Source organism: Colias philodice, chromosome 15 (genome assembly GCF_061535455.1).
Source record: "Colias philodice isolate Cphi_HAF_F1 chromosome 15, ilColPhil1 Martin Lab GWU primary, whole genome shotgun sequence".
In the NCBI taxonomy this organism is placed as follows: domain Eukaryota; kingdom Metazoa; phylum Arthropoda; class Insecta; order Lepidoptera; family Pieridae; genus Colias; species Colias philodice.
Window position 1 is genome coordinate 6,839,296 of NC_143100.1, and position 15,573 is coordinate 6,854,868.

Sequence of the window (15,573 nt, forward strand, 5' to 3'; positions counted from 1 at the left end):
AAAAATAAGGCTAACAGTTTAAATTTTGACCAAAAAAAAGTTCGTTACGCGCCGACCTGTCTGCAAAGCAGGTGCATTTATTTTGACAACAACACTTAGCACACACATCCACTTTTTAATTGAATAGTTAATTTTTTTAACGTTTTGACCCATTTCTGAACAATTAGTGATATTACATCTATGTATAATTTAATTAAATTTGACATACATAGTTTGAAAATAAGTACTCTATGATACTTTGTTATATTTACAATAGAGTACTTATTTTCAAACCTATTACGAATTTACCTATTACGAAGTAGGCAACATGCATTCATCTAGAAATAAGTATAAGATAAGCGCGTTGACCATACTTGTATAAATTGCCTTTATATATTACTTTGTACAATAAACCGAAAAAAATTGGGAACTAGGCAAATGAATGGGTAAATAATGAAAATATGCAATGCAAATCTACTATATTCATTAAATTACATTACATAGAGTATAAAAACATATTTAAAATATTATAGTTTTCAGAATAGGTATACATCGAATAAATACAAATACCAATTATTAACGACCTTTATTTGTATAATGCTTACTAATCTAATATAAAATAAATATCTAAATGTACAGAATTCAACAATGACAGGAAAGAGTATATTGTTTCACCTCGGTCTCGGGGAGTTTCGCTACAATGAGTAGCATCCGGACTCGCCCGCCTTGCACATAACAACGATTTTGTTACTAATACGCTAACTTTTTTAACTTAACATTTCTAATTATATTATAATTTCATTTTTCAATCTTCTATTCGTAGATTATTTCCTTTCACAACATACTTATAACGATGGTGCACATTGCACAAAGCAAATATCGAACGAAATCGACATTATGTAGATTGAAATAAATACCTATTTTAGTTCACATTTTTAGTGAGTACTTACTGAATAACAATTTTTATATTATACATATAAAAAACCTCCTCCGTATCAACGTTCATCCACCGTGAATTATTACCAAAAATAGACATTCAGCTGGTCTAACTAAGCTATTCAGATGGTTGAATACAAGCTTGCTCATTTGAAATTCAAAAGCATAGCTTTAGTTTATAAACATTCGATATCAGTCTATTATTTAATTGTCTCATAGTAGCTTATTCGAGATAAGAGGGTAAGGGCACCCCAGATAATATAAAATAATAAATTCAGACAGGGCGCGTGGCAGGATGCTGGCGACAAATGACGAGGCGGTCGCTTCGCGTGAAATTACAATTATCTTTGTATACTTTATACTGGCCACCCCTTCACTCATTATGCGAAGTCAATGTTTTAATTGTTAACAATGAATTAAGAGATAAATCTTCGGAACTCCACTCCGTATTCAATGATGTATATTTAAGTTTGGCTCTACCACTATCAATTTTTAATAATATTAAATTATGAAGTGACTTTTTAGTTTCTTAGGATTTATAATACTTAAAGTCATCTTATTTTTTACGTGACTATATTACACAAATACTTACACATACATATATAACAAATCTTATGCGTGATAGAGGACCATCTATAAATAAAAAATAAATATACAAATGTCAACATACTATAAACAACAAACCTTTAATGACAATTCTTTCAATGGATGTTTCTCATCAGCTCCGACCATCTCTATTAAGTATGTAGCAATTGTAGCATTATCAAATATTAGATCCCTTACATATGGTTCATCAGACGCGTCAATTTCGTAACTCAACAAGCCACCATGCGGGATCGCATTATTGCTTTTTTATTAGTTTTTTCAATAACCCCCGCTTTGCAGTGTTTTTGCTGCGCGTGCGTCGCCGTGGGATAGGTCGCGGAGCGTCACTTGTTTATGCTGGTATTAGCATAATACGCTTATAAAGCGCTTTGTTTGGCAATTGTCGCCGATATTTATATCGTGTGAATTACAAATCGAATCATTTCCTGAATAAAGTTTATTGCTCTCGATTTTACAAATGTTTAGCAATCACTTCCGCGAATTTTGTTAATTAAAAGTTGGTTTAAAGGTCATCGCCGCTAGAATCGACAAAAGCACATTTGCATTTCTGCATTAACGTTTTCGGGGCAATAGCCAAATTATCATCGAATCGTAACGGTTGTGCGGTCGACCACTGATACCGAGACGCCCGTCTGTCCCACCCATTTTAATAACATTATGCAAACGTTGAGTTTATTGTAAAAGTAATATGCTGTATAACGGCATTCGGCATTCGGCAATTTTTTATGAAATATGTGCTGAAAGGTTCAGTATACAACGGTTTGATTTTGAACTTGATTTAAAAAATTTGAACGTGCAAAACTGCAAAACAATAAAAATAACTGGTAAAAGTAAAATCGTTCTCACATACTTAGTAGGTACCCTTTGGATCATTGAATGATCAGTCATCGATATGCAAATGATTTAGTGAAGTGCACTCCACATTGGCTATTGAGATGCCGTGGTACGTTGGCATTTCGTTTTCATTTTCGCCTTTGTTTAAAAAATACATGTCACTGAATAATGTAGAAAACATTTATAAATTAAAGAATTTTTAACGGATTGTAAAGGCGATTTATTCATTTCGAAATAACACTCGCGTGTAATCAAACGCAGGACAATAGTAGGTATCTATTGTAGAGCATAATTTTTATTATTTAAATATAAGATTGTCTCGCACAAGTTTTTACTTTTTACTAATTTGGTAAAGTACAGATGTTAGATATTAAATGGCGTATGATATAATAGGTATTTATATTTGAAATATCCTGGAATAGTGGTGAATGATCATTTCCCCTTTACTTAATACGTCGATATTAACAATGATCCGCGTGTGTCATACCATCATTATTAGATGAAGATTGACGTTATAGATTAATCGTTTAACGTGAGAAATTAAGTTTATTTGATATAATTTTTGAACTTTATAAGTAAAACCTTCATACCTACTCCTTTTGTAATATCTTTATCGTGTTAATGTGTCGACTCTACATTATGTAGAGTAGACATACCTAGTTGAACTCAAACTAAAGATTTTACCGTAACATTTTGTTGTATTTCATACTTTATATTTTATTATTAATTAATAGGTATCTTAAGAAACGTATTTTATATCATTTGCTTCATTTTCTGTGTCTCTAGCTTACAGATTTAAGAGAAAAATCTGCTTTGAGTAAATGTGTGGATCGTATTACGGACGTAAACGTGAAATTCTGTTAAACAAAAAATATTGCACACAGCTTGGTCTATTTTTGAGTGCATTTTGCGCTATTTTGGCGTTCCCCACACAGGCAATATGTCAATGACCCTGTTTCGCGGCATTTGTTCACGTAAATTTGGTAAGTTTTGGAGCGCTCTATGGTAACGATGTAGTCAAATATTTTCATAGTGCTAATCATTCTAGGGTTATTTGGATGTGTTTTACGATTTATACCTGATAATTTTTAGGTTTTGTAATAATTGTGTGTATAGTATAGTATAGTATATAGTGCCTATATATTATTTTCATGTTTGTTGAAATAAAAAAAAAAAACAGACAAACGGCAACCATAGATAGGTACTTTTAGCTTTGAATTACATATATGACTAATCTAAAAAGTTACTGATTGTAGTATTGATAGTATCAATTTGCTACAGTTGCATGCAATTATGTGTGCATCATGGATATTGCAGTGTAGAGTCCCTCGTTATTAAAATGTAAAAAATTGTTAGAAACGTATAATTTTTACTTTTAAGTCAACATTTCGGCCGATACAATGGCTTTTAAAAATTATTCGAAAGTTAATATATCTACTATGTTAAGTTAATGATAGAAAGCATATTAATTCGAGTTTTATGATAATTAACGAACTAACAGAATATTTTATTTCGATAGCACGACGCGAAGTTCAACGTTAGCATACAAAGAGCCTGGGTGAGGCTCAGCTTTTTATGAGCCGAATTCGGCTTTAATCTATAGAGGAGGCACACAAGGGCACGGTGCGTGGTATGCGCGCGCGCACTCACGCACACACGCGCGGCTGCCCTCCTCTGCGGGTGCAATTCGAACGCGCCGCGCCCCGCACTCTCGCCCGCACGCAATTGCACTGCACTCCGACGCGATGTGTGCGTAAAAAAGCGCACGGAGGTGCGGGGCACGGCGGCGGAGGACTGCGAGCGCCCGCTTGCAACCAACAGTCATTGCTAGACGCTCGGAAGAGCACACCGCCCCCACAGGGCGAACGACCACTAGCTTACCGCGATACAACCCCTTGTGCTACGAACTTTGTTCAGTGCTAATACGAATTTTTCACATGAAGTTTTACAACGCATGAGTTCTCGCCGAAACTGAAATTGGATCTTCCATAACAATTAAGGGTAAGTTTCTTAATATTTAGTTTTTCTTTTTATAATAGGAGTTTTTTATTTTATAAAAAATATTCATAAATATTCGCTGTTTTGTGCAAAGGTACTGAGTTTTTTTAAGTAAGTATACTAGGTAGTTATACTAGCGAGATTTATTTATTTCAAAATTATTTTTTTTTTTTTATTTTATTTAAAACTCTAAGGCGATGGAATTAAAAGCTAAAAGTGCAATAACAATTGAATGCGGTATAACATGTTAGGAGGGATCGCGTAGTCTTTCATCGGTTCCCTAAATTCGATGTACCTGCTGAATAAAAGGTAAAAGTCAATTTGGTAAGGAAGGGCTATAGCGATATATGTAAATGGGGTAGGGCGGGCAGTGGTTGAGTGTTCGAGCAGCGCTGAGCGGCGAGCACACTGTCGGTTCGCACTTCGCACTTGGCGATCGTTAGCGGTGCGTGAGCTCTGAGTGCGTATGTGCACTGCGAGGCGCGAGTTTGTTTGGTTGTATTCACTCACTGGACTTTGCTATGTATCCGGCTTCTTCGTGTGACGGCGTTTTGCCAGGTTTGTTTTGTAGCAGCCAGTTTATAGCGTAGTTTGTTAACTTTATATTGCGGTTTGTTTTAATGTTGTTATGCTATTAATGGTTTTAATGTTTTTGCATAAAAAACCATAACCGAAATGCATTTGAAATATGCGATAGGTAATTTTATTTTGAAATCCTCTCGATATTTGATTAGATTTTTTAACCTAGAGTTATGCCTTTTAATTTTTATGTATTAAAACTAAACATAATTTTAATATTCAATTCACAAGAATTTTGCACTGTTTTTGTTTAGTTTTTCAAAATAAATATTCATTTAAAAATTTCGGTATATAAGTATCTAAGTAGGTAGTAGTGGTGTTACATAAAAAATAAATATAATTTAGTATAAACTTAATTCTTATATATTTTAATTATTTATTTTTAATCTACATCTTTGTTGTTTTTGTCTAATAAGAATTTATTTTGATGCGTGTTTCCTATTAATGAATGCATCTCTTCAATGTTTCATTAACATATTTTCTTTTGTTCACAGAAGCTCAATTCAGAAAAATGGGTAGCAGCGAAGGTCAACAGACGTTTTGCTTAAAATGGAACCACCACAAGACAAATTTAGTAGAGATCCTAGAGGCGTTAATAAAGGTAGAGACGTACGTCGACTGCACGCTTGTAGTTGACGATCAAGTCACTTTTAAAGCTCACAGAGTTGTGCTGGCTGCAAACTCTCCATATTTCCAGTCGATCCTGGCAGACGTGCCAATGGATCACTGCAGTATACTGTTCCCAGGTGTTAAAGATTTTGAAATGCGTGCACTGCTTGAATACATGTATACGGGTGAAGTAAATGTAACCCAAGCGCATATTCCGAGAATAATGAAAGTAGCCGAGCAGCTGGAAGTTAAAGGTTTGTTCGATATGACGGAGCTGCGGCGCCGCCCGGGTAGCAGTGAGCGAACTCCTGCTGCCTCGCCTCCCAGAGTCGTGCCCGCTGCGCCATCTAGCATTTCACCTCCGGTACAGATCAATCGCTGGCCGCCTCCGCCCACGGCACCTCTTCTCTCCGCAGCATACGATTCAGCGGATATGAACCCTTTAAAACGTAAAAAACTTTCAAGCATGCTAGCCACTCGTGATACTCCAATTTTAAGAAATGTTTTAGCCCAAAACACCTCAGTGGATTCATCTCAACCTATTTCCCTTGTATGCCATCCCGTGAGTCAGCATGAACCAACCCGCTTACATTCCAATGGTTCGGCACATGAATCTGAACGACCTGTGAGTCCTCAGCGTCCATTTGATTATCGTCCTCGAAGATTGTCATCAAGAGCATCGTCGCCTCATTATAATCGTTCAGACCGGTCTGAAGATGCTCACTCACCCTACACAGAACGTTCATTTGAAGAAGAAAATCAACGCACTTTCCATCCATCATCACCACCTACTAACTTTCAACAAGACGTAAGAGCCGGCTTAGCTCCATACGTGCCACCTCAACAAAAGCCAGAATGGAAGCGATACAAGCAATACACACGATCAGATATAATGTCAGCAATTGAGTGCGTACGAAACGGAATGAGCGCATTGCAAGCTTCCCGTAAGTACGGAGTACCATCACGTACATTGTATGATAAAGTAAAGAAGCTTGGCATTACAACAAGTCGACCAATGAGTCGTGGTGTAAAGAGAGAATCTAATGGAGCTGCATTTCCTTATGGCTTAAGTGGTACGGGAGGTAATGACGATCACCCACCTACAACGCCACTCATTGATCCATCATTTCTCCAACAAGCTTTAGAAGGAGCAACAAGAGATGGAGGCCGGGAAGCTCTTCACGCTATGGCTCTCGCGGCAGCTGCTCATGCAGCTTTAACGCCACGAACTCCCCCAAGATCAGCACCGCAGTCTCCCCGTTCCCCACAACACGATGACGACCACGTTGAAGATCTTTCACTGGCAAGACGTCGCGATCCCGATCCACCATCTGGAGTGATCGTTCAACCTCGTAACTTTGCTCTCGATTGTAGCAGTGAAAGAGATTGAAAAGTTAAAGGCATTGTATAATACTGACAAGACTGATATAGGCGTACAAAGTTAGTTAAGACACTTATTTGTAGACTAAACTGGTAGGATGCGTCGCGCGCGAATAATACATCGACCGGGCGCTCCGGCCGGGCAATTGCAATGGGCCCTGTAGCCACTTATCTTCTACCTCTTTTCTATTCTATTTATTTTCTAACGCCATTTAACCGAACAACGAAATCAAATTTCCGTTAGGCGGTATGGCGGTGTCTTGTGATTTTATGTTTGTTTTTTTCTTCAGTAGTTTTTTTTATGTTTTATAACATTTACGTCTCTGTTAATAGAATAGTCTATAAGTTAGGAATAACTAGTTTGTAAGGTTATGTCAGTTGGAGCGGTAACCGTTAGGGCTAGGAAGGCAGCGCCGGCCTGGCCGTGCACCTCTGGTAGGTCCGCCTAGACGAGTTATTGTGCAATTTGTTGTCCGCGACTGTGATGTTTATAGACTGAAACGCCGCCATTACCTCACGCTCGCTATAGTTTTGACTCTAGTCCACGGCACCGCACGTTACAAACTTGGTTTAATAAACTAATATGCAATTATAGTTTGAACCGTGCGACTGTGACGCTCATTATAGATACATTGAGTAGCGATGTTTTACATTTAATAGTAAATATTCCCTAAGTTAAAGTTTAGATAAATATAACAATTGTTTGCATTTTGCTATATCTGTTTATTGTTAAAAGTTCATCTTTGAAAGTAATTGATTTGCACAAGCACGGTCGTTCTTATTAGTATTAGGAGTTTCATATTAGCTAAGAATGCTCAATGTACTATGTATTTATATGAAACAATTGTTTGCAATACCGTTGAATACGTAATTATATACCTAATAATTATTATTCGTAGGTGTTACTGTGGTTGCAGATTTGTTACATTGTAGGTAGTTATTAGATGGTTCGGCGTACCTTGTGAATAGTTGTATCTTATAAACACTATACTTTAACAAATCTTCCTCAATACATTTTTGGAAGATATCATTAAAATATTTATTTATTAAATCTGTTGTACGTCAAACATTGTGTTCAAGTAAAATATTTTATGTTAATTCTGTCACTATTATTTAAGTTAAATATATTATGTACCAACTAAGTATACCTAATTACTTATTATTTTATATTTTTTGGAAGACTGATTTGTTACTTTAGTCTAGTTTGACAATGCCATAGATACGTTTTATAAATGTTTGCATATTGTTTAAATTAGGGTGATCACGTTTTGAGTGTGTAGACACTAAAATATCACGATTTTGTGCCTTGTTTGTTGATATTATCGAGATGTTTTGTGGACATTCCAGTAGATTCACTTTGTGCTGTTTTTTATTAAAACACGATTAAGGCACTTATTTTGTGAATTTGTAGATTGTAAATTAAATTAACAGATTTAAATATACCTACCTAGAAATTATTTTAAATAATAGTTTCTCTTGTCGAATTCCTAATCATTATACCTCATTTTAGCTTTTATTGGATATAATGTGATTGTAAAATAATACTTTTGTGCCTATGAATATTAATTAAAGCTGGTGTAGTAAGCAACATCTTTAGTTAAACTCAAGTCTTAGTACTTTTATAGTTGGTTATGTATAGTATAAATTCAATTACTGAGTGTAGTTTAAATCAAATGGAGTTTGTTTACGTTGTAACTACATAATAAGATTAATAAGAACTCTATCTATATTTACAAATAATATAATGTTATATAAATACAAAATAAACTTTTAATTGAAGATAGCTTTTTTTATTATAAACCACCTGAATGAAACCACCGGAATTTGATGAAACAAAAGATGAAGAAAAAGTGATTTACCTATAGCTTACATAAATGTAAGAATAACACAAGGACCTGACAAGGTATAGAAATACCAGCTTTTGCCCGTGGGTGAAACCGCCCGGAACAGCTAGTTTATAATCTTTTGTATGTATGTGGCTAGAAGGAATCTTCAGAATTTCTGATCCAATCATGAAAATTTTCTCACTAATAGAAAACTACACTGTTCAGGAGCGTCCGACTTTTCCTAGGGTGATCCAGAGCGGAGGCGGGCCAAGCGGCTAGTATTATTTAAATTTAAAATGCGTACCTACTAGCTTGGTTTTCCGAATGATAAATATGATTTCATAGATTGATCAAAATTTTAAGCTCATATTTTTACATTAGCACAGAGATTAAACTTAATTTTTATCTAAAAAAACTCAACGGCGAAATTTTAATTTTTATTTACACTTGTATACGTAGTATATTATTATTAGCATAGACTAATACACTCAACACTTTAGATTCTATTAGTCCATGTTATTAGTCTGTGTTTACACATTCGATGTTTGTAGGGAGCCATCTATCGGGGCAATTATAAAACAATGTTACAACAAAACATTGCTAGATGACCAGTGCAAACTTAGCACCCCATCTATGGAATTTTGGGTCGAAAATGACCTTGATCGTTAGGTCCCCGTTAGGTCCTTTAAGGTCCACCAATTTTTTCGTTAGGTCCCCTTTAGTTTTTTTTTAAATAATTTTTTAAATTTTAGGTATAAAAAAATTACACTTTAGCACCCCATCCATAGAATTTTGGGTCAAAAATGACCTTAATCTATAGGTCTTCGTTAGGTCCTATAAGGTCCCACAATTTTTTCGTTAGGTCCCCTTTAGTTTTTTTTTAAATATTTTTTTTTTAATTTTGGGTATAAAAAAATTACACTTTAGCACCTCATCCATATCAAAATTGGCGAATTTTATCAAAATCGTATTCTTTACCGTTAGGTCCGTATAGGTCCATCATTGAAATTGTTAAATTATTTATTTTATTAAAATCTATATATTTATAAGAAAGTCGTGTTAGTTACTCCACTTATAACTCAAGAACGGCTGAACCGATTTAGCTGAAAATTGGCAGGGAGGTAGTTTAGAGCCAGGAGAAGGATATAGGATACTAAATATGTACCACGGGCGAAGCCGGGGCACTAGTTATAAAATAATTGAAACCTGCGCATGCGCCTTAGAGCATTAAGACATGCGCACATCATACATAAACAGCGCGAAATTTAAATTGGTATCGTTTCATTTATTAAATCAATAAATAAATCTATACTAGTCACGTCTGGTTCGAAAGATGAGACTGGCTTTTTATTTCGAAAATTTATTTGGCAACACTTAACAGTTAACTGTCATTAAAACCTGAGTTGTTGATGTGTCAAAGCTTGTCAAAGTGATTTTATTTTCTGCGATTTTAGCTTAGGATTTTAGTGATTTCTAATAATTGAAAACTGAGTTGAAAACATGACGAAAACTTTAAACTATGATTAATAAATTTAAAAAGAAACAATTTGAAAGAGATGTAGTTTTCAAGGAAAAACACACAGTGTGACTTGATATTTTGATACTTTTCATCTTGATTGCATTGCACATTATATGATTTGTTTAATATTATTATTATTATTTTGCATGGATGATACCAGTAATCCAGTTATAAACTATTAAAGCAACAATATAAAATTGAACGATCTGTCCGTTCAAAATGTTTAAAGACACAAAATCAGTATCTCAACGAGATTTCTTCTATGACCGAACCATGTTATTCATGTTGAAGAGCAGTACAAAAAAAACAAGATGGAATAACTGCAGAAATGGAAGAGTTAATGATGTCAGAGATAATGATAGTGATTCTTATTCTTTATTCGCGGCTGAACGCGGCTTTTAGATTTAATATGATTATATTGATTAAACAAAATTTAATTGTATTTTATTATGTTTTTTATTACTTTCACTAGCTGTTCTTTTTTTTATCTGTATCAGATAACTGTACCAGATTACATATATATAATATTATATAGATGAAGAGTTTGTAGAGGTTGTTAATCTCTCAAAAAAACAAAGCTCGTAATAATAAATTAAAGTATCAAAACTTTATTTCCAACTATAACCTAAGTTACCATTAGGTTACCTTAATATGATGATTTTTTGAATTTGCCGCCTTTTCCAGTCTTATCTTTCGTTAGCCGGACTATCACCACAGTATCACCATATTTCCTATAGTATGGCGACGAATGTACTTGTGCAGAGAAACGGAGGGGAACTGGCGGGGGGTCGGGCGACGCGGGCCGCTTAATGCAATCACGCTGAGTTTGCATTAACTATCGCGAAAGGACGACGCAGTCGTATTTTTTGTGTAATAATTTTATTATACATAGGTACTTACATATTCTATTATGGCGCGCAAAAACTGTTCCGTTTACGGATGTAAAGCTACATTGAAATCCCAGAAGGAAACAATATTTCAGAAAGATTGTATTAATAATTGTATCTGTTGAATTAAAATCAAAGCTATGTATATGTTGTCCTCATTATTTTCTAATCAGATTGTACATCCCAATGCGAATGCATTACTTCTTAAATGGTATAATATACAATTAAGAACATCCAAAAATAAAGTGTCCACGTAAATAATATTTAGCAGTGCAATATCTGTAATTATATATTTATGAACAAATGATTACATCAGATTTAATAATCGCAATTATTTTGAATGTACATATGAATAAATGATTTCATCATAATATTAATAATCACAATTGTTTTATTTCCCATTTGTTGCAACCCTAGCGTATTTTCGTGTGGCAGCGTAAGTACCTACGCTGGCGGCGGCATCGCGCGACATCAAAGGCGTTTCCTTACTGTAGGAAATAATATTGTAATACTGTGCTATCACTATCATTATTATATTATACATAGTATAAAACAAAGTCGCTTTCTCTGTCCCTATGTCCCTTTGTACGCTTAAATCTTTGAAACTACGCAACGGATTTTGATGCAGTTTCTTTTAATAGATAGAGTGATTCAAGAGGAAGGTTTATATGTATAATAACATCCATTAAATAGTGGAGAAGTACTGCTATTTTTGAGGTTTCTAATGTGATGTCGTAAAAAATTACCAGCCTTACTTATAAAAACTGACTGATCTGTTGCATAAACACCTCTCAGTTAAATAACTCTCAACTCCACAATGATTAAAATAATCTTAGGTACTTATAAACCTATCTCAGCAGTCTCTCAACTAAGTTACGTCAATATATGTATTTTTTTCTAGTAACATTATCGAAATAAAACCCGCTATTCACGTAAAACTTGACTAAAAATGTACTTTTTGACAAATATGAATGGTAGACTTTATTTTGTATGACGTTTAACTGACAGGATATTGATAACTTTCAAATTTCAAACATTTGTACAGATTTGAGATTTTTGATAAATTCAAATTCAGTTTTAATTTAAAATGAGTTCAATGATCAATAAACGTTCTCGTTCGACGAATTGGAGTGAGGAGGATAAGGTACGTAATGTACACAAGAAATCTAATAGAATGTACTTATTTCCTTACATGTTTTAATGCTTATTAATAAATATATATTGCTCTTTAGAAAGTGCTTCGAAAATAATTAGTGCTCGAGCGAGCACATATTATATTAGAGAATAAGGATACGTCGACTAATACAAATACAGCAAAAAAACTTGCATGGGAAGATGTTTTGTCTTGGTTATTTTAGTTTTACTTATTCTAACAGTTTCTTGTATTTAATAAATTGTTACAGTGTAATAACATTATTATTGTATTTATATTTCAGTTATAATATCATTTCACTCCATAAAAGGGACTTAAGCCAAATACAAAATCAGTGGAGGAATTTGAAGAAAGCTAAGGCTTCGGAACACAAATTTAGAACGGCAAGAAACATGACAGGCGGGGGACCTCCGCCACCAAGTCCTCCGCCTGAAGATCAAGAGCTTATAGCAGCTCTTCCTAATGAGTTTGTGGTTGATAACAATCCTTTCGATAGCGATGCAACACATGGCCAACAGGTTTATATTTTTTACATTTTCTACTGCTATTATTCCTTAATTTGGAATATCCATTAAGGGATAATAGCGCTATGCATATATAGTTTTTTATTGTGAGATTGAGTAATTATATTTTATATATTTATAGGAAGTTACTAAGGAGTCTGCTGATGATACATTGAAATTGAATGAAAATGATGAAAGCACTGCACATGCATAGGTAATCATATTATATAATAATTTGTATAATATTTTTATCAGTTATGTTATACAAAAATATCAGTATTATAAATAAAATTTATATTATTTTAAAATAATTATTATTTTTTTATTTTTAGCCTGAATTGCCAAATTTCTCCACTGAATTGCCACGTATAAATCCTACACATCATATTTTCAAAGCTAAACCAAAAAAAACGTAAGTATGTAATGTTGAAAATAGAATTTCATGAAATTTCCTGTGCTTATTGTTCAGCTGTGATTTATGTGAAATAATGTTTAATGTTTATGTTATTTTTACAGTGGGAAATCAAATTCCAATTACGAGCATCAATTATTCCTCCTTGCAAAAAAAGCAGGGAGGAATTAATGAAGCAACAACAAGAGTTGCATCTATTAAGAATAGAGCAAGAGAGGGAGCTTCACCTATTAAGAATAGAACAAGAGAGGGAGCTTCACGAGAAGAAGCTCCAAATACTTGCATTAGAGGAGGAATATTTAAAAAAAATAAATTTTGAAAAATAATAAAATATGGTTTTTATTGATTAAAATAAGTTTCAATATAAATGGCCCTGTTTATATTTTCGTCTTCATCTTCTATATTATCAGGGATAGTTGGATCGATTAATAATTGATTTTCAAGGCCTGAAGGATCTAGAAAAATACAAAATAAAGAATTAAAATATGCTTATTTTTTATGTATTGGCATTATTAAATATACTTTGTTTACATATTAGTTTGCACAAATACCTTGATTTAAAATAGACTCATTAAAGAGTATTGCTAAATTGTGCAAAACTGCACAAGCAACAATAGTGGTCTTGATCACTTGCAGAGACCCTCGCATTGTTTCGTTGAGTATGCGGAATCTTTGCTTCCACACCCCAAAGCAACGCTCTACAGTATTCCTCGTTCGTATGTGACTCAGGTTGTACCTTTCTTCTGCCTGTGTCCTTGGTCTTAATATTGGTGTTAGAAGATGCGAAGTACAAGGATACCCGCTATCTCCAATCAGCTTCCCATGAAATTCATTCTCCTCAAACCTCCGCTTTATTGAGCTTTCTCTATATATGCGGGAATCATGTGTACTTCCTCTCCAGTGACACACAATATCGCAGATTTTAAGGTCAGAGTCACATACTACCTGTAATTATTGTCATCAATATTATTATAAATTAGAAACACATAATAGCACACATAACAATGAAAATTTATTACTTTAAATACACTATGATCAAACTAAAATGTTATTGTACAATGTTCATACTTGAGTGTTAATGGAGTAATGTCCCTTCCTATTAACATAGTACTGTCCAGCCTCTCCACTCACTTTGCGTATCTTAATATGAGTGCAATCTATTGCACCAATGATACGCTTCATCCCGCATATTATGGCCTCAAATTTCCTAATTGCTTTGGCTTCCTCGGTTGAGTTCGACGGCATATTAATATAACGCGAACTTTTAGAAGCTAACGCAATAGCAACATTTCGGGACAAACGGGAAAGTGTCTGTTGACTCATTCTGTGAATGTCAGCACAATCTTCTTGGATCTGTAATGTAATAGATCGTTATACAGGCTTTTCTATTGTATATATCCAAAACTAGAGCACAAGTCACATCTACCTCATGCCGGCCCCAATATCGAATAACTGCCATCACTTGCAGTTCCACTGGAATACCGCCCCCTCGAGTGTCCACGCGAAGGTCATCCCGAATCAAATTAATGATTTGTTGCATGTTATTCTTTCCGAATCTATACCTCGACCGTAGTGTGGCCCTGTGGCCGCTACAAAAAATATATTGACACCATAGATTGACACTAATACCAGGTTATTTTAATTCTAGGTTGAAAAGTAGGTTTTTAATAAATAAGCACTCTCAGAACAATAGATTTATTTAATAAATGAAACGATACCATTTTAAATTTCGCGCTGTTTATGTATGATGTGCGCATGCCTTAATGCTCTAAGGCGCATGCGCAGGTTTTTATTATTTTATAATTTTAATAAAATAAATAATTCAACAATTTCAATGATGAGCCCATACGGACCTAACGGTAAAGAATACGATTTTGATAAAATTTGCCAATTTTGCTATGGATGGGGTGCTAAAGTGTAACTTTTTTATACCTAAAATTAAAAAAAAATTATTTAAAAAAAAACTAAAGGGGACCTAACGAAAAAATTGTGGGACCTTATAGGACCTAACGGAGACCTATCGATTGAGGTCATTTTTGACCCAAAATTCTATGGATGGGGTGCTAAAGTGCATTTTTTTTTATATCTAAAATTTAAAAAATTATTTAAAAAAAAACTAAAGGGGACCTAACGAAAAAATTGTGGGACCTTAAAGGACCTAACGGGGACCTAACGATCAAGGTCATTTTCGACCCAAAATTCCATTGATGGGGTGCTAAGTTTGCACTGGTTGCTAGATGTCACTAGTATAAATTCCAAAGTGATTTATTCGTAAAAATAAGACAGTTTTAATAAGGTTAATAATTTTGCATATATGTTAATCAACATTTTAAATATAAAAGAAAATAAATA

At 34.1% G+C, this 15,573-nt stretch overlaps 1 protein-coding gene and 2 long non-coding RNA genes across 6 annotated transcripts; all 3 read left to right on the forward strand.

Moving 5' to 3' along the window:
- Positions 1-4,166: 4,166 nt before the first annotated feature.
- On the forward strand, positions 4,167-8,700 carry rib (BTB/POZ domain-containing protein ribbon). Of its 3 annotated transcripts, none has more exons than XM_089703909.1 (2): positions 4,167-4,360; positions 5,430-8,700. In XM_089703909.1, exon 2 carries the CDS (start codon positions 5,444-5,446, stop codon positions 6,929-6,931), a length of 1,488 nt encoding a protein of 495 aa, XP_089560035.1. In that variant the 5' UTR covers positions 4,167-4,360; positions 5,430-5,443; the 3' UTR covers positions 6,932-8,700. The 3 variants fall into 3 exon arrangements, with proteins under 3 accessions (XP_089560035.1, XP_089560034.1, XP_089560033.1); XM_089703908.1 differs by having other exon boundaries at positions 4,167-4,356; positions 5,427-8,700; XM_089703907.1 differs by lacking the exon at positions 4,167-4,360 and adding an exon at positions 4,779-4,911 and having other exon boundaries at positions 5,427-8,700.
- Positions 8,701-9,364: 664 nt separating this feature from the next.
- Positions 9,365-10,708, forward strand: LOC149482289 (uncharacterized). Its single transcript, XR_016316750.1, has 2 exons — positions 9,365-10,176; positions 10,427-10,708. It is a non-coding gene; the product is annotated as an uncharacterized LOC149482289 (long non-coding RNA).
- A 1,425-nt stretch (positions 10,709-12,133) lies between these two features.
- LOC149482290 (uncharacterized) lies at positions 12,134-13,552 on the forward strand. 2 transcript variants are annotated; one of them, XR_016316751.1, is made up of 5 exons: positions 12,134-12,297; positions 12,590-12,824; positions 12,952-13,023; positions 13,142-13,221; positions 13,326-13,552. It is a non-coding gene; the product is annotated as an uncharacterized LOC149482290 (long non-coding RNA). The 2 variants fall into 2 exon arrangements; XR_016316752.1 differs by lacking the exon at positions 12,134-12,297 and adding an exon at positions 12,316-12,501.
- The last annotated feature ends 2,021 nt before the right edge of the window (positions 13,553-15,573 follow it).

Coding starts and splice junctions, on each gene's coding strand:
- rib (XM_089703907.1), top strand. CDS start 4,875: ATGTATCCGGCTTCTTCGTGTGACGGCGTTTTGCCAG. Junction 4,912..5,426: donor GTGTGACGGCGTTTTGCCAG/GTTTGTTTTGTA, acceptor TTTTGTTCACAG/AAGCTCAATTCAGAAAAATG.